At 37.6% G+C, this 22,796-nt stretch overlaps 1 protein-coding gene across 1 annotated transcript in view; it reads right to left on the bottom strand.

The window, feature by feature from the left end:
- LOC113510226 (talin-1) overlaps positions 1–22,796 on the bottom strand; it is a 135,915-nt gene that overhangs the window by 66,000 nt on the left and 47,119 nt on the right. The window contains 18 exon segments of the mRNA XM_052901070.1: positions 5,946–6,047; positions 6,471–6,676; positions 6,928–7,066; positions 7,718–7,837; positions 8,992–9,080; positions 13,481–13,572; positions 14,122–14,283; positions 15,437–15,609; positions 16,267–16,435; positions 16,761–16,839; positions 17,585–17,776; positions 18,702–18,764; positions 18,767–18,842; positions 19,332–19,435; positions 19,955–20,110; positions 20,481–20,635; positions 21,202–21,323; positions 21,950–22,063. Coding sequence (XP_052757030.1) covers positions 5,946–6,047; positions 6,471–6,676; positions 6,928–7,066; positions 7,718–7,837; positions 8,992–9,080; positions 13,481–13,572; positions 14,122–14,283; positions 15,437–15,609; positions 16,267–16,435; positions 16,761–16,839; positions 17,585–17,776; positions 18,702–18,764; positions 18,767–18,842; positions 19,332–19,435; positions 19,955–20,110; positions 20,481–20,616 — 2,058 coding nt within the window. The 5' untranslated portion in view covers positions 20,617–20,635; positions 21,202–21,323; positions 21,950–22,063.

Raw genomic sequence — 22,796 nt, forward strand, 5'->3', positions numbered from 1 at the left:
TACGTCGTGATTCAATCCATGTCGAAACGTCAATCTAAAGAAGCAGCTATGTAGCTACTATATACCTGTAAAGGCTTTTTACATCGCGTCAAGTAGCGATTGTGTATTGAATAGTACATTACTGCAGCGGCCAGCAACTGAAGCATTGATGGACGAACGTGCAAATGTGGGTCGAAACGTAGCCGAGACACACATACGTGAGTCCATCAATGCCTAGTTGTGGCCAAGGCTTGTATAGTACTTTTCTCAAACAATGCGCGGAAATCAAAAACACATTTTTACTTTTTAACTTCAATGACGAATAACGAACAATAATAATTTTTCACGTGCCATAATGTTCCTTTGTTTTTTTTTTTTCAATAAACAGCTTTCTATTTGCTAGCTAGTTCGAAATTTAAATAAAACCTTTTATAAGTTACCTCCTTGGTAGCCATGTTTCGAACTAAAAGGTCATTCCATTTTTAAATTACAGGACAGATATGAGTTTACATAGTAATTTATCTGGCCGCAAAACACGACAGATATGGATTTTCATACAACTTTTCCCGGCCGCTGCTCGCATGTATCTGACCAGTACGGCAATTTTGATTTATCTCGAAGAAGATTGTTAAAATAATGCTCACATTTCCAAGTATGTTTGAGAAAAATATATAAATGAGGGTATATTAGTAATCAGTTATCTTTGTCACTACATTTACTTCGGACAGTTAGTGGCAAATAAAACCCAATCATCGGCGAGAGCAAATGTATTAACAAAAATAACTTAGTATTAACAATTTGCGGTTAACAGCTGGCTGTTTGGTACGTTGTCTGCGCCTCGATGGGCTGTACAGTGGATACAGTGGCGCCATCTACTTCACTTCAAATAATATTACGACCAACAAGAAAAAAAAAACTATAACATTATACGATCACATTTTAGTGTGACGACGACGAGAATATTTTTTTTTATGTGATACAGGTGACAAGTTGAGGGCCTATCTGATGGAATAGTGGTAATCGTCGCCTATAGACACGAACAGCATCGCAAAAATTGATTTTGGTTATTTGATTACAATCATTTTGTTTAATTCCGCTACCATTAGTGTGTGTGCGACTGGCAACATTCGAAAATTCACCACCATTATTACTGCCAGAAGACCCACAACTTGATGGCTAATATGGAAGATTGTGGAACTTCTGGTAGTAATAGTGGTGGTCAGTCTTCGAGTGTTGGCAGTCGCACACATACTAATGGTAGCGGAATTAAACAAAATAATTCTAATCAAATAACCAGCACCATAGACATTACATTTTGTGCGTTGCCATTCCTGACAACTATGGTGTCATGTCTCCGTATCCTGTAATTTCACTGCTATATCCCATTCTTTAAGACAGCCATGCAAGCAGCGGTGGTTCACTGCAGAATTACAAATGGGACAGAGGTACTCAAGTAAATGACTTTCCTACACAGTCTCCCTCTAGTTATTGTAATATCTCCTTTATTTTTCTTGCCAACTGTACACCACCCATTAAGGTGCAGACAGACCACCCGTTTTTGTTTTTTAAAACAATTATTTTGAATTTGAACTATCACTGGCTGGTATCACAAACACAAACTTAACAACAGAGATGGTTTATTTTTATGAACATGAAGTATGGGTATCCACATTGTATATTTTTAAAAAACTATAAAAAATACCGTACATTTATATAAAAATAAAAAGTCAATAAAAAATAACCTTATTTTTCTTAAAAAAAAATATGGCATTTTAAAAATATTTTTTTATAAAATTCGGATTCGTTAATGAACAGTATTTTCTTAAAATCATGTAAAAAGTTAGTTATAAATATGTAAAAAAGAAAAGTGTTATTAAAAATAATATGTACATATTTTGTAAAACGACACATTTGAAAGTTACCATTTCACAAAATATATACGATTCTATATTAATACTCTACTGGACACCCGATTTTTTTTAAATATAATAAAATAATTGTTATAAAACAACACAATGTTGAAAATGATTAACTTAAAAATAAATAGGTTAACAAAAGTTAGGAAGAATTAAAAGTAAAAAAAATTATATATATATTTACACAATTAATAGAAATAAACCCAAAACCAAAATTAATAAAAAATAAAACTATAAACTAAATAAAAAGTAAGCTGCCGTCAGAACTCAATTAATACTGATAACTTTTTTCCACCAAATTCGTTAAATCTGCAATAATCCATTGCTTTTTTTATTCTTAATTTTAATACATTTTTTAAATAAATTATGCCAATTATTTATTAAATACACAAAAACTACTACTTCCACCACTAAAGGCATTGCAACACAATTTAACAATAACAGAAATAACAATAATAAAAGACTAGATTAGTAAGCCTTAATTGATTGTTAACTTAAATTTAAAATAACAATAAATAAATGAATTGTGTGTGTGTGTATGTATGAACCTTAACAATAACATCACAGGGTTGCCACTTATAAGTTGCTGTTACGTTAATTTATATAATTATATTAATACATTTTAGTAATTATTGTCTTTCTTAAATTAAATAATAAATTCCTTTATTGGTATTATAAATAAAGTATTTTTTTAATAAAACAGAATTGAATAAAGGATTGGTTACTTTATTAATATATTTATAAAGTGGCAACCCTGCATAAAAACAACTGAATATAATGATAATGAAGTTGTCAATATACGTATAGGTACATTTGAGGTGTGGTTTAGCAGTCTTTTCCCTTTGTCTTTATTGGGGTGAGGCGGGTTAAAAAAATATATGAAGTATTAAAAAACATTAAGTACTTCAAAAAGAAAAGCAAAGGAAAATAGACAGCCCTATGAAGGAGAGTGCACACATACACGACTGTACGCGGGAAATATGTGTAAAAAAAAAAACATCTTTTACACAAGAAAAGTATAATATTATTTGTGTAAAAGATAATCTTTCATGATTACACACTGGATAAATTGTGTAAAAGAAATTTTACACAAACATTCGAAATATATAAAACACTTTTTGTATAAAAAATAAAAAAAATTCACGTTTATACGTAAATAGTGTACAAAATAATTTTTTATACAATTTATAAGTGAAAATAAATATATATTTCATTTAAAAAAAAAATATCAATTTATACGCGGATAAACTGTGTAAAAAAATAAGATTTTGCGCATGTGTGTGTCTCTCGTTAACAGAATAAAAGAAAAAAATAAAATAAACGTCATGCGTACAATAACAGTACAATAACGGAAAATTAGAATACTTATGTCTGAGAATACAAATTCTGTACAAAAATATGTGTATAATAAAGATTTGTTGCAATTTTAAAATACTTGTGTATTTTAATAAAGTTGGCAGTGAAATCAATTTTTTTTTTATTCAACTTAGAATGGCAAACAAGCTGACGGCCCACCTGATGGAAAGTGGTAACCGTCGCCTATAGACATGAGCAGTACCATGGACATAACAGAGTATACTGTTTCGCACATGATACCCCCCATGCGTTGCCATTCCTGAGGGCTCAGGTGTTATTCCTCTGTACCCAGTAAATTCACGCCATATCCCACCCTTCAAACCATTATGCAATTATGTAAGTCATTATGGCATATACAATAGGTATCGGTACTATGGATACTGATCCGATATCTATATATTGGGTTTTTTTGGACATTGATGGCGGGAAAAGGTCATCACCCGTTACGATATCGCCCATATCGGTCGGATATCTATTTTCGAATATGTTAAAAGTCTGTTATCCAATTTTATTATTTTGTATAACACACTTTTAGATAACATACGTGTTATTGGACCAGTATATAGGTATTGTAACTAAAATATATGGATATTGCTATTTATTGTCTGCCCCTATTATACAGTGTTCATACAATGGCGTGTCCACAATGGCATCCACATTTTGCTACACAAATGTTGAATTAAAAATTAACTCACTTCTTGTTTGGAATTTAACAATAACTGTGGACTCGCCATAAGTGTGTATGTGTATGTAATTGTTTTTGTATGGATATAACTATCGTTTCACGTATTAATTAACCCAAATTATATGAAAAACGAAACTAACGTGACAGGGAGCGAAACTAGCGTCATAATATTTCCAAGTATAATAATGTGCCGAATAGTGGTTTAAGTCCCTTGTCAATACAAATACCTAATACAGATGGCGTGGTAGAGTTATAAAATCGTCAAAGATAAATTTCACTTAGCAATATATATATATATATATATAGAGAGAGAGAGCTATTAGTTACGAAGGATAGTGAACGATCTCCTATAGGAACACAACATGGCCGACAACCGACCACGTGTCATTTATTTATAGCATCACACTGTTTATTTAATCATAACCAATTTTTGTTACCGAAATACGTTTACGCTACCACATGGAAAGGAACAGGACTCCGGATATGCTGTCTCCTTTCACACGCGTGCAGCGAAAACGTGTCTACGAATAAGTCTGATCGTACTTAAATTTTACCTTACACGCATGGAAATAACTAGATTTAGAATTGTTAGTAATGGCTTTGCTAGCAACTCGACCTACACGCGTCCATTTTTGGAACCATCGTGGTGAATTAGACACAATGGCACATCTGACTCGTCTATCATCCTTCGCTGGTGCCCCGCAAGCGAATACCGATAGCGCAGACAGGGTTACCACTTTCGTACTCTAAAAAAACCAGACCTAGCGTACCTACATCATCTCAAAGCACTTTCCATCAGTCTCAGTACTGTTGCCGCCCTCGCACACATCTTTCGGCATCACCCACTGTATCAGCAACGCGATAAGTACAAAAATAAGCGACAAAAAACACAATATGTTCAACCAGTTCTCCTTCCAAATCATTTTTAACTCCAACTCTAGACAAACGCATTTAGAGCAACATTTCTCCTCGTTCCTCGGGCACCTTCTTTTACAGAACTGACAGAAACCCCTTATAAATCTGTCCCCTGTCGCCCTAAACGTCGGATTGTAGAAAATGCGTATCTCAGTTTTGCCTTTAGCGTCTTTACTATTATTCAATTCGACCGTGGTCGACCGGTCCCGGGACTCGGACGTGAAATACCTCTCGCTGCGTTTTAGAAACGATTCTAAATTATCCCTGTGCATTTTACTGAGCTGATGTTTGGTGAAGCTGGCCTCCGCTTCCTCTCTGAACGTCTCAGTTGTTCTTAAAACGCGATTGTACTTGTCCAAATTGTGTATTTTCATGTTCAAAGCGCCAGCCACCTTCACGTCGGGGCCGGCCTTCGTAACATCGTTCCTAATACTGTGACACTCTATTCTGTTATGTTTGTTTAGGTGTTCGTTCAATTGGTTTTTATTGTCCGATAGGAAGAAACGCTCTCTTAATATGTCGTTCTTAGTTCGTACGTTAGTGTCGCCGTTAGCGCCATCTGTTGGCGATTTATAATTAACATTAACGTAGTTATGGTTGGAGAAATCTTTTTTGAAGTCGTAAATTTTGTCGGATATCGTTTTTGGGTAAAGTTTTGGCGTATGTTCCACGTTTTCATTTTTATCATTGTTCCTCTGTTGTAAATACCCCTCGCAGCTCTCTAGTATCGATTGGAAGTCTATAAGTTTGCACGCGTTACCGTCTCTGTTGGTTCTTTCAGAGTTATCCTTTATAAAGGCCGGTTTGCCTTTCCTAAATAGCGCGTTGCAGTAGTCTAAACTCTTATAGTAATCACTATCAGACTCCTCCTGTATAACATCTAAGCCTAACCAGTTGTTACTCGTGTCCACATCTTCGTACAAACCGTCGTCTTCATATTTGACATTGCATTCGTCAGACAGGACAACGTTATCGAAGTCCGAGTCGTACTCTTTCTCCTTATTGAAGAACACTTTGTAGAAATTGTCATAGCAATAGTTGAGTTTGCGGTACAGATAGGACTTTTTGCCGCGTCTCTCGCTAGTCTCTGTTACCTGTGTCTCCTTGTCCTCCTCGGTCTCTTCCCCGATGGTGTAGAGGACGGTGGTGGAGGCTTCCCCGACGCGGGACGCCGCGTTGAGCAGGTTCTGGCGAGGCTGAAACGATGAAAGATTTTTTTAGAACTGCTTGTTCATTGAAGTACTAGGAGAGCAGAATTTTACAAGAGATGATTATGTTTATTAATATTAAATACATGAGAATGCATTATATTTTATACGGTTAAAATTATTCTTCAAGTTCCCCTCGAGTCTGAGGTTTAGGCTGCATCAGACACTTGAGTGTAAATTATTAAGAAATATATTTGAGAACAAATAACACCTTCTATACGCTTCTGTTCTCCTAGTACCATATTATTGAATATCATAAATTTTTAGTTATAAAACATTCCAAAAAGAAAAGATTTCCATTTCCATTTTTTGTAAATATTTAAGTAAATTCTGTAGCGATTTCAATGAGTCTTTTTGTAATCACCGAAATATCAATGACAACTGATGAACTCTAATCACGTCCATACTCACTTCTTTAGTCTCAGGTTCAGCCGCCTTGAGCAAATCACTGAACGCGCTGCACAGTTTCCTGGTGGCGTCCAGGAGTTTATCACCGTTGTCCGTGTCGTCCATCAGCGCCGCAATCATCTGGACACCCTTCGTCATCTCCGGCAGGTTGCTGGTGATGGTGGTGATGGCCGCGCCCACCGCTGTATGGTCCACTTCTTCTGTTGGACCTGTGGAATAAAATATTTTATAAAACAAAATTAAGTTACTGGAAATAGCAAATAATCTGAATAAAAAAAAACAGATTAACATCTGATACAGAGATAAATTTTCAGAAGAATGTTATAAACAATCAATAGTAATATATAAAAAAATAACATTTCAGAATCCCATCCTAATTCAGAAACATTTACCATTCCATTACCATCTCGTACTCCATCACTTCATGGTGCCCTTCGATAATGAGGCAGTAGCCACGTACCTGACGTGAGGGTGACGACCTGGGCGGTGGCGGCGTTCATGGCCGCGATCTGCGAGGTCACCACCTGCTTGCTGGTGTCCATCGTCACCTGTTTCCACTTCACTGATGCTGCGTCCTGACCGAGCGGCGGGACTGACGCCTGCGCCAAGAATGATAACAATTAGATGCTATTACACTTATCCTGTGATTTTCTTGCCCTATCGCACCTTTAAATTCAAAAAAAATTGTACAGTCTTCTTCTGTTAAAAGCAAACATTGGTAATAAAAATAAATACATTACGTATCGCTATATCAGCAGTTAGCTGTCCACTGTTGAACGTAGGCCTTTCCCTAAAGGCGGTTTTGCAAGTAGTTGCCATGCTTGGCAACCGCAGTTAGGCTAGTGATGTTTTTTTTATACAATTTAGAATGGCAAACATGCTGACGGTCCACTTGATGGAAAGTGGTAACCGTCGCCTATAGACATGAGCAGTACCATGGACATAACAGAGTATACTGTTTCGCCCATGATACCCCCCATGCGTTGCCATTCCTGAGGACTCAGGTGTTATTCCTCTGTACCCTGTAAATTCACGCCATATCACATGCTTCAAACCGAAACACAGCCATGCAAACACAACTGCTTCACGGTAGAAACACGAATGGGACAGAAGTACCCAAGCAATCGACTTTTGTACTAAAAAGGAACCATCCCTCGATCTTTAAGTTCCCTTAGTCGCCTCTTGCGACACCCACGGGAAAGGAAAGAGTGGCTTATATTTATGAAATATATTCAAGTATCACAACTCACCCTGCCGAGTCCCTCTTCGGTGGTCTTGATGATCTCCCGTCCGGTCGTGATGGTAGACAGCAACGCCCTCTGTGGTTCCGTCAGTACGGACGTCACTTTTGTCTGTTGCACTTGTGACGCCTGCAATATAGAATCAGTAGTTTCTAAATCATGTAGCAACTTGAAATACAAATTTAGTATAATGAAATCGGCTTGTTTGAGCTTCAACATTATAGTCCACTGACGTCCCACTGCTGGGCAATCCCTCTCCATAAGTTTTTTAAGAGCATTGCTGATGCGCTGTGTTAGTGGTAGTACCAACGGCATTCTGAATACCATTGGGATAGATTTAAAGGCGCCATTTCTCTAAATCTACCAATATTATTTTGGTATGTTCGCGAAATTTTATGTTTACCAACCAACAAATAATTCTGATTTAAAACTATTAGTAGTTAATTTAATATTGCTGCTTAGAATAAAGAATTGGCCGTGATATCGATCTGAAATTTTTAACTTAGAAATGAGTTTAGAGAAATCATCTCAGAGCAGACCTGATTGACAGGAGGGTGAGGCCCATGCTACGTTGCATATGCTAATCTGAGATGAACTACTTATACCACGCTGATCATGTACGTATGGTTCTATTTCCTATTTTTTTTTGAATTGGTACATTGTGCTTTTTCCCTTTAGTCACCTCTATGACATTCTGAGAGTAAAAAAAAATTGTGATATTAATTGTGATGCTTACTCTGTCACAATACATTACTCTGTAACTATATGTACATACATACACAATAATTATGTACCTACACAGCCTATTTCGTAGACTGTACGCCAGTGTCCGAATAAGTAAGCGTGAAACAAAGAGGAAAAGATCTTCAATTAATTTGTTGCTAAATAAAAAACATTATTATAATAATTTTTACCATAATTAAATTAAATGCACTAAAATAAAATATGACATCAGAGTAGCAAACTTAATGTTTATTTTTCAAGCTTATTATAAAAATAACAAATACGTAATTTCATTTCAGATAGTTGCTTCTTTTAACTCTAAAAAAATCTGCTTCATAGATTAAGAATAGCTATAGTCCTCTATCTATATTCCGCTTCCAACCACAGGTCGATACATTTAAATTTGGAACATTTATTCAAATAAAGAATAGCAGACGTAAGTTATTCGGCTTTTTTTAGTTAGTAATAGTAAAAGGACTACAATCATACAGCCCTAATAAGTTAGCTTCTCTGATGTCATTAAGATAAAAAAAAAAAAAAAAAATTAAGCGTATACACACAGAGGGCGGCGTGTGTCCGGTGATGATTTGGCCGGACACCGTGGTATGCTGAGCGCCTGTCAGGTGCCCCACTGCGAACGGCTTAGCGCCTGCGCCACCCCGCAAATAAAAAAAAAATAACATAAAATGTGCATTACAAATATAGCCACATACATAGGTACATTTAGCGGATTAAGCTTAAAACCAAATTGAGATTGCAGTACTAAGATATATATTTGGAAGCCAATATTTACTTATAAGTAAAGCAACTCTATTAATACCTTCAAAGAGAAATACAATTACATAAAATACTAGCATTGCCCGCTACTTCGTGTGCGTAGATTTCCGAATTAGGTAAACGAATTAGGACCACTTTTAGATAGCGCATCAATATGAAACAAAAACCAGATTTTAAGTTACACTCAAATTGGATGGAGTTTTCACAGTTGTGTTCCCTACACAACTGTGAAAACTCCATCCAATTTGGTGTAATAGTTTTAGTGTAACACTAAAACAAACATACACACAGACAAAAATTCTAAAAAACAAATGTTTTAACATCTATCAGTCTCGTTAAGACTTGACCCTTATATTATTTTTGCTTAAATATCTTCCATGTGCAAACACTATCTAGTTACAATTTTATTATATTAGTAAAGTGTTACCAGACTAAAAAAATAAACTTTATTTCTTATTTCCTTATTGAAATATATGAACGAATGAATGAGTATACTGTATTTGCATTATACAATATAGGGAATAAGCAAGACATGTTGTATAAGTACAGTGAGGCGGTCTTATTGCTGGGAGCTATATTTATCACGTTGACCGAGATAGTAGGTATCTCACTTACACACTCTATGGAATAGCCAAAGACAGCTGACAAAAAGCCATGTTGAATGCTCAAATAGGGAAATATTAAATTTACAATGGTCAAATTCATTGGATTCAACCAAGCTTCATTCTCACATTTGGTTTCAAACTTCTTCAATTATTATGTGAAAAAAAAAAAACAATAAAATGTACAGCTATTGAAAATATATAATGCAGTATATATATTAGCATTATTAAAAAAGCACTGTCCACATCTGTACAAACTAATACGAATTAAAATCGAACTATAATCGATTATTGTAAAAAATCCTGTTGTAGAATGGGTAACATTGATATCTATGTATTAGGTATCCTCTATTCATAGATGGCAAAAGAGTCATTGCTTATTCTCATGTCGCCTATACCATGCATATCTACATTAATTTCGATTGGGTGCTTTATTTCGATATTATATATAAAATAACCGATACGATGTAGATCTATAATATATGGATATTTCAATATAATACCCACCACTACTCAGTATGTATCGCTCTGATATTTATGTATTGGGTTTCTTTGAACATTGATGGTGAAGAAAAGATCATTTCGATATCGTCTATATCGCAAATGTATATTTTATAATTTCGATATTATACATTAACTGATATTTAATATATTTATTGAGCCAATATATATATATATATATATATATATATATATATATATATATATATATATATATATATATATATATATATATATATATATATATATATATATATATATATATATATAGATTATCTTTAGATACTATAGTACGAATTCTGTTCTTCAAATAGGGTATATTAAGGTGTCTTCTTGACAATGTTTTTTGTAACTGCGAGTATACAGAAAAATTCATAATAAATAAACTTCCTTCAGATCACTGTGGTCAAGTTGTTAAGTTTAGCAGTCAAATCAATAAAGTCAACAATAATAAAAAATCAAAAAGACAAATAAACGTTTACAATATTAATAAATACAAAAGCGCGATTGGATCAATCTTTAGATCTTTGCTAATTAATATTTTATAGAATATGAACAATTTTTCAAGAAAAAAGAAGTTCATGTTCTCTAAATTCTTCAAATAGGGTAGAAATATTTTGTTTGATTTATACGATCAAAAAAAATATCGATTTGATGACAAATTCACCACTTATGTAAAAAATTATTCTAAAATTTTTAAAAAAGTTTGTATTATCTAAGTCTAATTATTTTAATAAACAAATTAAGCAGTCTTCTGACAAAATTAAAACCATCTGGAGCATTATAAATAAAGAAACTGGAAGATCTAAAATAGCCTGTAATCAATTTACATTAAATTATGATAATAAATTAATAACAACAACAAAAGATGTAGTTAATATTTTTGAAGATTTTTTTGCTAATATTCCGATTGATATTACATCTTCTCTGGACTCATCTCATCTCGAGCAAAAAAATTACTAGAGACTAATATCGGTTGTTGTTCTTTAAGATTTAAATTTTCACATGTTAGTCCCTTTCATATCATAAAAATATTCAAACAGCTAAATTTAAAAAATACGGAAGACCTTTACATGTCTGTAAAAGTAGTTAGTTCTTTCATAGATATTGTTGCTCCATATCTAGCCACTATTTTTAAAAAATGGACCAGACATTTTGCCAGTTCTAAGTAAGGTGTTTGAAAAGATAATGTTAAATCAAATGCCGGGTTAACGGACTGCTTCACAGTCAGCAATATGGTTTCACCGCCGGCAAGTCTACCACTGACGCAGGTGTTGCGCTAATGACACATATTTTCGAATCTTGGGAGAGGTCACAGGATGCACTCGGAGTTTTTTGTGACCTATCAAAGGCATTTGATTGTGTGGATCATAAAACGCTTTTGTACAAGCTCGAACATTATGGTATAAGAGATAATGATCTAAAATTAATGAGAACTTATTTAGAGGATAGGGTTCAAACTGTAGATATTGATGGTGTAAAATCTAAGGGAGCTAATATTAAGATGGGCGTTCCACAAGGGTCAATCTTAGGCCCCTTTCTCTTTTTAATCTACATAAATGACCTTCCCTTTATGGTAGAGAAAATTGCAGATATAGTGCTGTTTGCGGATGATACTTCGTTAGTGTTTAAAATTGGACGTCAAAGTAATCAATTAGACGATGTAAATTGTTCTATGTCTGCAATATTAAATTGGTTTACATGTAATAACCTATTATTAAATTCCAGCAAAACAAAGTGTATAAAATTTACACTTCCTAATGTAAGACTAATAAATACACAGTTATTGTAATGACGAAATAGTAAATTTTGTTAATGATACAGTTTTTTTAGGTATAACAGTGGACATTACAAATTTCAAAATTGGCCAGTAGACTAGCTGCATATGCAATTAGAAGAATTAGGCAATTAACAGACGTGGCGACGGCTACTTGTATATTTTAGTTATTTCCATAGCATAATGTCTTATGGCATACTGCTGTGGGGTAAAGCAGCCGATATAAATACTATATTTGTTTTTCAAAAGAGAGCCATACGTTCTATTTATGGTATGGGTTCAAGAGAGTCATTACGTCAGTGGACTCTCACAGTTACTTCACAATACATTTATGAAAATATTATGTATACACGGAAGAACTTAGCGAGTTTTAAAAAACTCAAAGACTATACAAGTAGAAACTTACGCAATATAAATAAGCTTATTTTACCTAAATGCCGTCTGCACAAAATCAGTAATTCATTCTATGGTAATTGCATAAGATTTTATAATAAACCGGAATCTGCATTAAATCTGACAGAGAGGCAATTCAAATCTTATATTAAACAATTTTTACAAAGCCTATTACAGGATAGACGAATTCATAGATGACAACATATCAAGTAAATAATTAGTTTATTAGCATACAACGTTATAATTTTATTTTCTCATTGCTTTCTTGATTTAATTGATTAATTTTAGAAATATGAAAGCGTAGCGGTTTTTTGTATTAATTGCCGCATGCATTCTTATGTAAAATGTGAATACTATAACTATCAGATGGCAATTGTGAGTAGCTTTGACGTGGTCTAGTGTTTTGAGTAGTCATGCTCACTAAAATGTCCAGACTTGAGTGGTGGGCCGGGTCATTGGGCTCCCTAAAATATGGTCGAGCGCAGTGATGGCTGGCTCATCCGTCATACTCGTGACGGGTGCTGCTTGTAGGGATGGTCTGCTCTAATCACTATGACTGATTTCCTCTTATTAATTGTTTAACCAGTTGGTTATGTATTCAATTTTTTTTTTATTTTTGAGTATTTAATTGAATTAGTGCTAATTGGTGGTTTGTATTCACACAATTAAACTTAAAAATGTAAAATAATAATAAAATTATTTAAAAGAGCATCACGCAAGTTTCTTGCTCGTTCTTCTTGTGATGAGACAGCTTTCCGAACGAGCGGTAAATTAAAAAAAATGTAATGACTTTTCAAAAGTGCTTCAATGTAAGTTTATTTGAATAAATGATTTCTATTCTATTCTATTCTATTCTATTCTATTCTTCAGAGTCGCCAACGCGCACGTGACGCCCCTAATGTTGCAGGCGTGTACAGGCTACAGTAACCGCTTACCATCAGTACGGGCTGTACGCTTATTACCTTTGTGCTATGAAAAAAAAAATGGACCAGACATTACCTTCAGCGCCGGGCCGGTGCACGGCCGGCTTGGCGACCGACTCGGTGTTCACTTTCCCCGATTTGAACGTGTCGTGTTGTATTATGTTCGCCCTGTTGAAATAAAATACGTTATGACATGTTCCAGATAGAGGCAGAGGATTGTTAGGATCAAAACCTAAGAACAAGTAATTACATAGAAGCAGTGATAAAATTGTCAGTTCATAACAGGCTAGTGTATAGAAAATGTTATACGGCCGTATAACCCTACCAAATTCAGATACAACCTGCTATATAACTTTCTCTAAACTGTGTCCAATATATAATCTAGTAATGTAAAATTTGTCATTGACAAATAATTGACATATCAAACATTTTCTATACACTAGCCTGCTATGAATTGAGAAAAATAGCAACTGATGGTGTATCTTTCGTCCTCTTTTTACTAATTATATTTGCATAAGAAGAAAGGAGACAACCATATGATTTACGGTTTTTATCATTCCTTTTCAGAACACTTATAAAAGAACTAGTCAGATAATTTGACAATTAGCTGACAAAAAGTGGACTCATTTTTGAGGTTCGACGCTCTATCTATATAATATAAGCATGTCAGCTTGTTTGCCATTCTAAGTTGCATAGCAAAAATGTATGTAGACTTACTTGGAAGGCGAGACAGAGTCCTCCAGCATGGCGGAGCCCTCGTCGCCCTCGATGCCGAGGTGGTCCTTGGCGCGCTGCTTGCGCACTATGATGTCTATGTAGCCAGCTATCACTTGCAGGATCTGCTCCGCCTCAGTGGTCTGCACCGAGTAGTACTGGTCGCTGTGGGGATGGTAAAGAAACGAACCAGTTTAAACACTTCAAAAAAATTTTTTTTTCTTTTTCTAGTCTGCTAATTGGCAATCTGTTCCTTATAGAACAATAATGCAACTTTGCTGTTTGGATGTCAGGTTTAAATCTTGTTAATATATGATAAGGCCAATACATTAACCAGCTCTAAGTCTCTGTCTGTAAATCTTTTAAAAAAAAAATAAGCCCTTATAACGTTTGTTGGCATGTTTACCCCACGTGTGTGTGGGTGCCAGAGATAATTCTGTACTCTATGAATTATTTGTTTAAGGCAAGCACTGTCATATTTTGTACATTGCGTGTATTAGTGAAAACGTATAAGTGACTTCATTGTTGTTACCTTGTATTTTTTTTTTATTGGTAGAAAATGGTATGGTAACCCCGCCCGCGCTAACGGGATACGCTGGCGGAGCACCAGTGAAGGGTGATAGATGAGAATGAAAACAGGCCAGTTAGCACATCATGATGAATTCATCAGGAATTAACCATGATAGTTTCCAGGAGGAACCGCGAGGAGGTCGACCTGGTTGGGTATATTGCCAGCAATGGGATTCTCAATCTCCATAACTAACAATCCCTTTCCCCCCTGTTACAGCAGCAGTGTTCCTCTTTAAACATTATCAAAACCTAAATGTGGTTGCCAATCCACTTGCCAAGCGTGGCAACTACTGACAAAATCTTCTTATTGGGACAGGCCTATGTTCAGCAGCGACTGTAGCCAGTTGGTATGTTGATGATGATGACTAGGTGGCAGGTGTACAAAAGTCGATTGCTTGGGTACATCTGTTCCATTCGTGTTTCAACCGTGAAGCAGTTGTGTTTGCATGGCTGTGTTTCGGTTTGAAGGGTGAATGGTTTGAAGGGATATGGCAGTGAATTTACAGGGTACAGAGGAATAACACCTGAGTCCTCAGGAATGGCAACGCATGGCGGGTATCATGGACGAAACAGTATACTCTGTTATGTCCATGGTACTGCTCATGTCGTTTGCCGTTCTAAGTTGTATAAAAAAAATAATAGAAATGTTTAATTTTCGTTTTAAAACTTGATACAAATATAAATGATGATAATGATCGTCTCAGAAGTCTGTTGCCCACTAGTGGACCTTCAATATGCTGCCACTGACCTGTAGTCTCCGAAGTCGAGGGTGAAGGTGTTGGGGCTGGCGCACCAGCGGCGCACCGTGGTGAGCGGCCACGTCTGCAGGATCTCCTTGGTCTTCTCGTCCAGCCGTAGCACCGAGTCCTTCGTCACGCCCAGCAGCCGCGGCACCAGTTTGTTCTTGCCCTTCATTTTCTCCTATAACAATTATGATCGACATTGAGACGACCTCCGTGATCCAGTAGGGGGCGTACGCGAGGCATTGTGTTAATAATTTTTTATAATATATATATATATATATATATATATATATATATATATATATATATATATATATATATATATATATATATATATATACACACACATGCACGGGCTTTTAACGACCATGTAATTTTAGTCATATGGGGGAAAGGGATTGTTAGTAATGTGGTCTAATTGACCCATTGCTAGCAAGACACCCTATCAGGTCGACCTCCATGCGATTCCTCCTGGAAACCATCGTGTTTAACTCTAGTGGAATTCGTCACGATAGGCTAACTGACCTGCTTTCATCGTCACCTATCACTGGTACTCCGCCAGCGTATACCGATAGCGCGGGCAGAGTTACCATTCCATTATCACCCATAAAAAAAACAGTAGTTAGACATAGTACATTTAAATAAATACACATAATGTTAACAGAGATTTAAAAGAATAACTGTTGAGTTTCCCGCGGGCTCTTCACAACAGATAACAACATTCCGAATTCTGCATTCATAAAAAAAAATGTCCATTTAAAAGTGCTTGTATACAAGTCTATCTGAATAAAGGTGATTAAAAATTGATAACTCACTCTTTAACATATAGACATACCTTAACTAAGAAAAAGGCCACTCCGTAGGTCTTCAGGTCCCTGGCGCTCTTGGTGTACAGCACCTTGGCGTCGAGCTCGCTGAGGCCGGCGTGCTTGCGGTGCTCCTTGAACACCTTCTTCTCGATACCCTTCACCTTCACGTACGACGCCGGCAGGAACTCCTTCAGGCTGCAAGAGATTTGTTACTATTGAATTAACTGAGTTTTCCTTCTAGACATGTGGTATGCCAGGTCTCTGTCCATGGGTAGGCTGAGAGAATAAAGTGCTTCTGTCCTTACATACATCTTTTTCTTCGTCCATTTTTCAATGGACCAGTTTAAATTATAAAGCCCCACTAAACAAATAACAAATAAATCTATCGATAGACACATCTTCGCTACAGCAAACATGAGAAAGAACGAGACGACTACATCCGGTGTCTTGTTCTTTTTTATCGATAAGTTCCTTTGCCACTTCTTTATGGGGGCTGGTCTAGAACTATGTAAACACTTACTCCAAGAAGCCAGGCGTGTGCTTGTCTTCCTTGTGGTCGCCGAACTGTATCTGACACTGGATGCCGGCGAACTCGCATGCTGCAACAAACATCACCATGTTTAATCCTTTATCCGGAGGAGAGGGACTATTAGTAACGGGGGCTAGTTTTTTTTATGGTATAATAATCACAAAATAGTAATATATACCCCACGATGTCTACCTCCACGTGTTCCACATGGAGGTAGACATAGTGCGGACCTCACTCCTCTTGAAAACCATCGTGGTTAATTCCTGTGTAATTCGTCAAAATGACCTAAATGTTTTGCTTTCATCCGCACCTATCACCTTTCACTGGTGCCCTGCCAGCGTATACCAATAGCGCAACAAGGGTACCATTAAATTTTCACTTATAAAAACAAGCCTTGACTTGAAATTATTATAATAGTTGCATCTCTCTCTCTTTCTCATTCCCAACATCTCCCTTACATCCCCAAGATATAGTGGGAAACAAGGGAACACAATATAATACCACTTTTTTTTCTGAGGTCTCTCACCTACTTCCACTATTAGTTCAAGATCAACAAATCCCCCCCCCCCCCCCAAGCCACTACACAATGCCCCCATTTTTTTCTGGGTCTCTCACCGTCCCCATTAGACCTGTGCTCACAAGGGGGCGTTATCGCCCACTTTGGGAAAGGCTGCACTAGTGCAAGAGAAGGAAAATGAAACCTTATAGCAAGCTATTTCGTCAACCTGATAATAGTGGTCTAATGCAATATTGTTGACAGCAGAGGGCGCCACCTTCACACTACCAAACGAATGCTAGTAAGGAGCGCGACTGACCCTTGTCCTGGGTGACGGGATGCGTGCCGTCCAGTATGGCGTCCCGCGCCTGCACGTACAGCAGGTTGAGCTGCACGGGGTCGCGCGAGTCCACGTTCCGGTCAGAGAAGAACAGCTTGCGGCGGAGCAGCAGCGTCTCAGTCACGTCGATGCCCTGCTCGCGCAGCGTCTTAGCTGGCTCCACCCAGTTCACTGCGCAGTTCAAGGAATGAAGGATATGAATCATCAACTACCATAATATCAATATTTTTGATACCGATATTGCCACCCTTGGCATGTATTCCTGGCATAGAGTAGGCCACCCTTTGCTTTCCCGTGGGTGTCGTAAGAGATGACTAAGGGAGTGCGAGGGATGAGCAGTAATGTCCCTCTTTAAACATTACCAAAACCTAAATGTGGTTGCCAATCCACTTGCCAAGCGTGGCAACTACTGACAAAATCTTCTTATTGGGACAGGCCTATGTTCAGCAGTGGACTGTAGCTGGTTGGTATGTTGATGATGATGACTGGGTACAAAAGTCGATTGCTTGGGTACCTCTGTCCCATTCGTGTTTCTACCGTGAAGCAGTTGTGTTTGTATGGCTGTGTTTCGGTTAGAAGGGTGGGATATGGCGTGAATTTACCTGGTACACAGGAATAACACCTGTATCCTTAGACAACGCATGGGGGGTATCATGGGCGAAACAGTATATTCTGTGATGTCCATGGTACTGCTCATGTCTATAGGCGACGGTTACCACTTTCCATCAGGTGGGCCGTCACCTTGTTTGCCATTCTAAGTCGTATAAAAAAAAATCTAAATATTTCAGTTACAATATCTATATGCTATTCCAATAAGGAATAATGTTAAAAGTGTTTTTGTTCTCTGTTAAATATATAATCTGAAAGGAGCAGCGGTTAAAAGATTTAACCTCATTAATTTTTTTTATGGATAAAAATGTTTCATTGAACTTTAGATAAATTTTTTTTTTAGATTCATTACACAAAAACAAAACCAATTTTAAGCGCGAAATAATTAGTGTGAAACCAACACGGGAATAAATCCAATGGATCTATTACTAATGAGATTCGTATAAAGACCTATCCCTGTTTCATAGTATGCCTAGAGCTTGCGAACCTTCGTCGTCGGTGCGCAGCTTCTTCCTCAGCTGCTCCATCTTGGCGTCGCGCTCCTTCTCGTGGTGTTTCTCTTCAGCGTGAGGGTGCCGTAGTTGGGCCGCTCGCAAGGGTCCGGCTCTTCTTTTTGCTCCTCCCGTACCTAAATGAAACATCATTTATTACTGATAGCTATTGGAGTCCCACTGATGGGCAAAGGCCTTCCCCAATGACTCCCATCTCTCACGGTCGCTAGACAAGCCGTATCAATCTTCACGGAGCCGGTCGAGATGGGCTCATCGCATATGAAGTTAGCCGTGACTTCTTGCTGGTTTCATGACCAGATGCTTGCCAGACGTCAACTCTCCTTGTGAATGCATTTGTTGGCGGTATTTGCCACCCACGTTATGAAGGAACGGATTGAGGGAAAAAGGAGTATTGGACATTAATAAAAAGGGAATGAATAAAGAAAGTTGGTAAAAAAAGCATGAATGATGTATAGGGAACAGGGAAAGGACACTGCAGTTGCGGAGGGAATATTGGTCAGAAACTCCAGTAGCCCGAGAGGCTGGAATCGCTAACTCGTGTAACCTTACTCTAGAATCGGACAGATCACTAGAGGAGTGCAGGATGATACACCAGGCACACTCACCAGTCCATACTCGTCGTAGTTGGTGATGCCGATCTTGGTGCATATGACCACCATTAGGTTCGCCACGATCTGACTATCATCCACCAGCAAGGTCTTCACAGTACCTGCGAAAAGAAAAGATTATTTCAAAATCTCGACCAGGGAGCGACTTGGCAAAAGGATTGGCTGCATAGGTATCTCTGTCCAACTGTGATATGGAGATGGGGCAATGGGGAAGACAATAAAAATGACAGAGGTAAACAAAAGTATAAAGGCGAGCTTAACTCTGATAGAGTTTTCTTCCAGCAAACCCAAAGTGGAAAGGAACATCAATATCAGCGGATACAGCAGTGTACAATTTTTAAAGAGACAAAATTAAATTAATTACATTATAGGTAGATTTCATGGTAGAGGTCCTGACGTGGCGGTCTAAATTTACGAATAAACCGTCTTTAGCAGCGATTCGGTCACAGGACTATTATATACCTTGGTCGAATCCTTGTAAATATTTTTTCTTACACATTTTTAATTCTTTGAATTTCGGAGGACGTGCCATGTTATCGTAGACAATCTATAAATCATTGCTATAACAAACAGCACACGATTGTAAAGTTAATTTTACAGTTTACGAGTGGTTTACTGACCGTCCAACATCCTGACGCGGAGGTTCCTCGTCTTCTTGTTGTACTCTAGCAGGTCACCGTTCCTCAGCATGTAGTAGTCGAGGCTGCGGGATGCCTCCAGCCATATGCCTTTCTTGTTGTCCTCCTCTGACGCGAGGAACAGGCCATATTCTTTCGCTGTTAGAAAGAGATGGATGTAATAATGTTAATAGTTATCTTATCTAATCTTTAGCTCAAGCTAAATAAATGCTATTTTTGCCATGATAACCGTGTGGTCCCGGTATAGAATGGGCCACCCCTTCCTTTCCCGTGGGTGTCGTAAGAAGCGACAAGGGAGCTTATGGTGGAAGGATGGGCAAAGCTTAACTGCGGTTGCTAATCCGCCTACCAAGTTGTGACAACTACTGGCATAACACCCCTTATGGGGAAGCATTATGTCGAGCAGTGGACAGTTAACGGCTGAAATAATAGTAAGATATGGGATGAAGGACTAAGACAACATATCCACGCAGAGTAAGTCTCGGGTACAAGTCCTAAACAAACTTACGTTCATTAGTGTTGGCTTCCAGAATCTTCTCGCGTATGATGCGGCACGCGTCGTATACTGTGGTGGAGGGGTCGAACTGTATCGTCTTCACCACCGTCCCGCCCTCCAGGGATATCTTCAGCGATAGTGTCGCCATCTTGCTTAACGAGTGCGCCCTGCCAGACAAAGATTGCCGGGACATGAATGCCAGATGGTAATCAAGAAGGAAGAGAAAGAACCTGTTCCCTAATGAACACGTACATTAAATGGTCACGTACAGTGCTGTTTCAGACAAATTTTCTGTGAAATAGATTCCCTGCCGAGGTTTCCCCTAAAGACTACAGTATGGGATTTCAAAAAAGGTTATATTAAGGTTTCTTCAGGGTTGGCAACGAGCACGTGACACCCCTAATATCACATCAGAAGGGCTCTATGCTTGCTTGCCACTTTTGTGATATAAAAATAAAAACACCCAATCAAAAATGAAGCCAACTGAATGAAGTAATGTGGACTATCAGTTCAATTGCTAGCAATATTCCCTTGTCAGGTTGGTCCCTCTGGAAACCATCGTGATAAATTTCAGGTGTATTCATCACGATGGGCTAACTGGCCCGCCTTTTCATTCTCATCTATTATATCTCACTGGTCTTCCGCCTGCTTATACCGTTAGCGCAGGCGGGGTTACCACTTTGATCTCTCAAAAAAACCCTAGAATTTCGTAACGAGAAGACAAATCCCTTACTTATGTATAGTGGCGGTGTGGTAAGGCCGGTCGTCGGCCGGAAGGTCGAGTGAGTGGGCGCTAGTTCTCCTGCGCGGACGCTCTTTGCTGAAGGAGCGACGCGCTTTTCTGTCGAGTGTTGCCTGCACAATAAATATCAAATTAATAATAAATAAATCAAATAAACATTAATACTTTTCAAATTTGTATTTTCTTCTTTATGTGCTATATAAGTACGTGACATCTGACCAAAGTCCAATTTATTTTAAAATTCTTTCATACATAGTAGCGTCATCTATTCTTAAGTTATTAAGGTGTAAACTCCATGCTTTATTGGCGTGTATAGGCTTTAGAAGTCAGTTTGCGGTAGTAAGATGTATAGTTTCTGATAATGGAAAGCGAGCCAAAGAAGGAATTCCTGAGGATTCAGCTGTTATTCCTCTGTATTTCAAACCGAAATACAACCATGCAAACTACTTTTGTACAAAGTCTCCCTCTGGTAAGTGATCTGCCTTTCTATTCACACCTATCATCCCTCACTGGTGCCCGCCAGCGTATACCATTAGCGCAAGCGGGGTTACCGTTCCATTATCATCTATAAAAAAAAAGACATCAAATGTATTGCAGGGAGTCAGTGGATACTGGTGGCTCGGGACCGTTATATATGGCAGTTTATGGGGGAGGCATATGTTCAGCTAACTAATAAGTTATTCTAATGAGAAGTTCCGTGACCAACGTTGGGACGTCACCGTGCTGGTGAGGTACTCACAGTCGAGCGGGCGGTCAGCCGCCGCCAGTTGTCCTGTAGCGCGAGCTCGACTCGCTCCCTGATGCTGCGTCACGCACCCGTGTGTGCTTGCGGTGTGTGCTGTTCAGTTGGTACCTGCAAAGATAAGAACTGCCGCTTTAGAACTGTTAGTCAAACTGATGCATCGGGCGAAGTAAAGAAACGATAGAAGACAGAAAAGGAACACGACAGAGGACAGGAGAGGGAGTATCATGGGCGAAACAGTATACTCTGTTATGTCCACGGTACTGCTCATGTGTATAGGCGACGGTTACCACTTTCCACCAGGTGGGCCGTCAGCTTGTTTGCCATTCTAAGTTGTATAAAAAAAAAAAAAAACCATGAGGAAACAACTAGATGGGTCTGATAAAAATCACAGCCCACACGACTTTCTGTTCATATCAAATGAGTTCATACAATGAAATTAATTACATTTCTTTTAATATAAAACAAAAGATAAAATACGAAAATATGTTTCCGCCATGTGTGTCGCAGTGACCCCAAACAGGCTACAGCTCAGTGATAGTTTTGCTTAAAAGCAAAGCACTGATTTCCAAGACGCGTACAACGAATCTAGTGTGTAACCCTGTATGACCAAAAATTAAGAGACAAAAATTGTATTACATAGGTACATACTTATATGAATGATACAGAAATCATATATTTCGTTAATTAATTAAATTAATTAATTAATTTATTTACACTTTATTGCACCAAGTAAAAAGAGAAATAACAAATACAGTAAATATTAATGAGAAGTGATACAAGAGGCGGCCTTATCGCTAAGCAATCTCTTCCACACAACCTTTGTGTAGAGGACATTGAGAAA

The sequence above is a fragment of the Galleria mellonella genome, unplaced genomic scaffold, assembly GCF_026898425.1.
Source record: "Galleria mellonella isolate WM207_F2 unplaced genomic scaffold, CSIRO_AGI_GalMel_v1 utg746, whole genome shotgun sequence".
Lineage (NCBI taxonomy): Eukaryota > Metazoa > Arthropoda > Insecta > Lepidoptera > Pyralidae > Galleria > Galleria mellonella.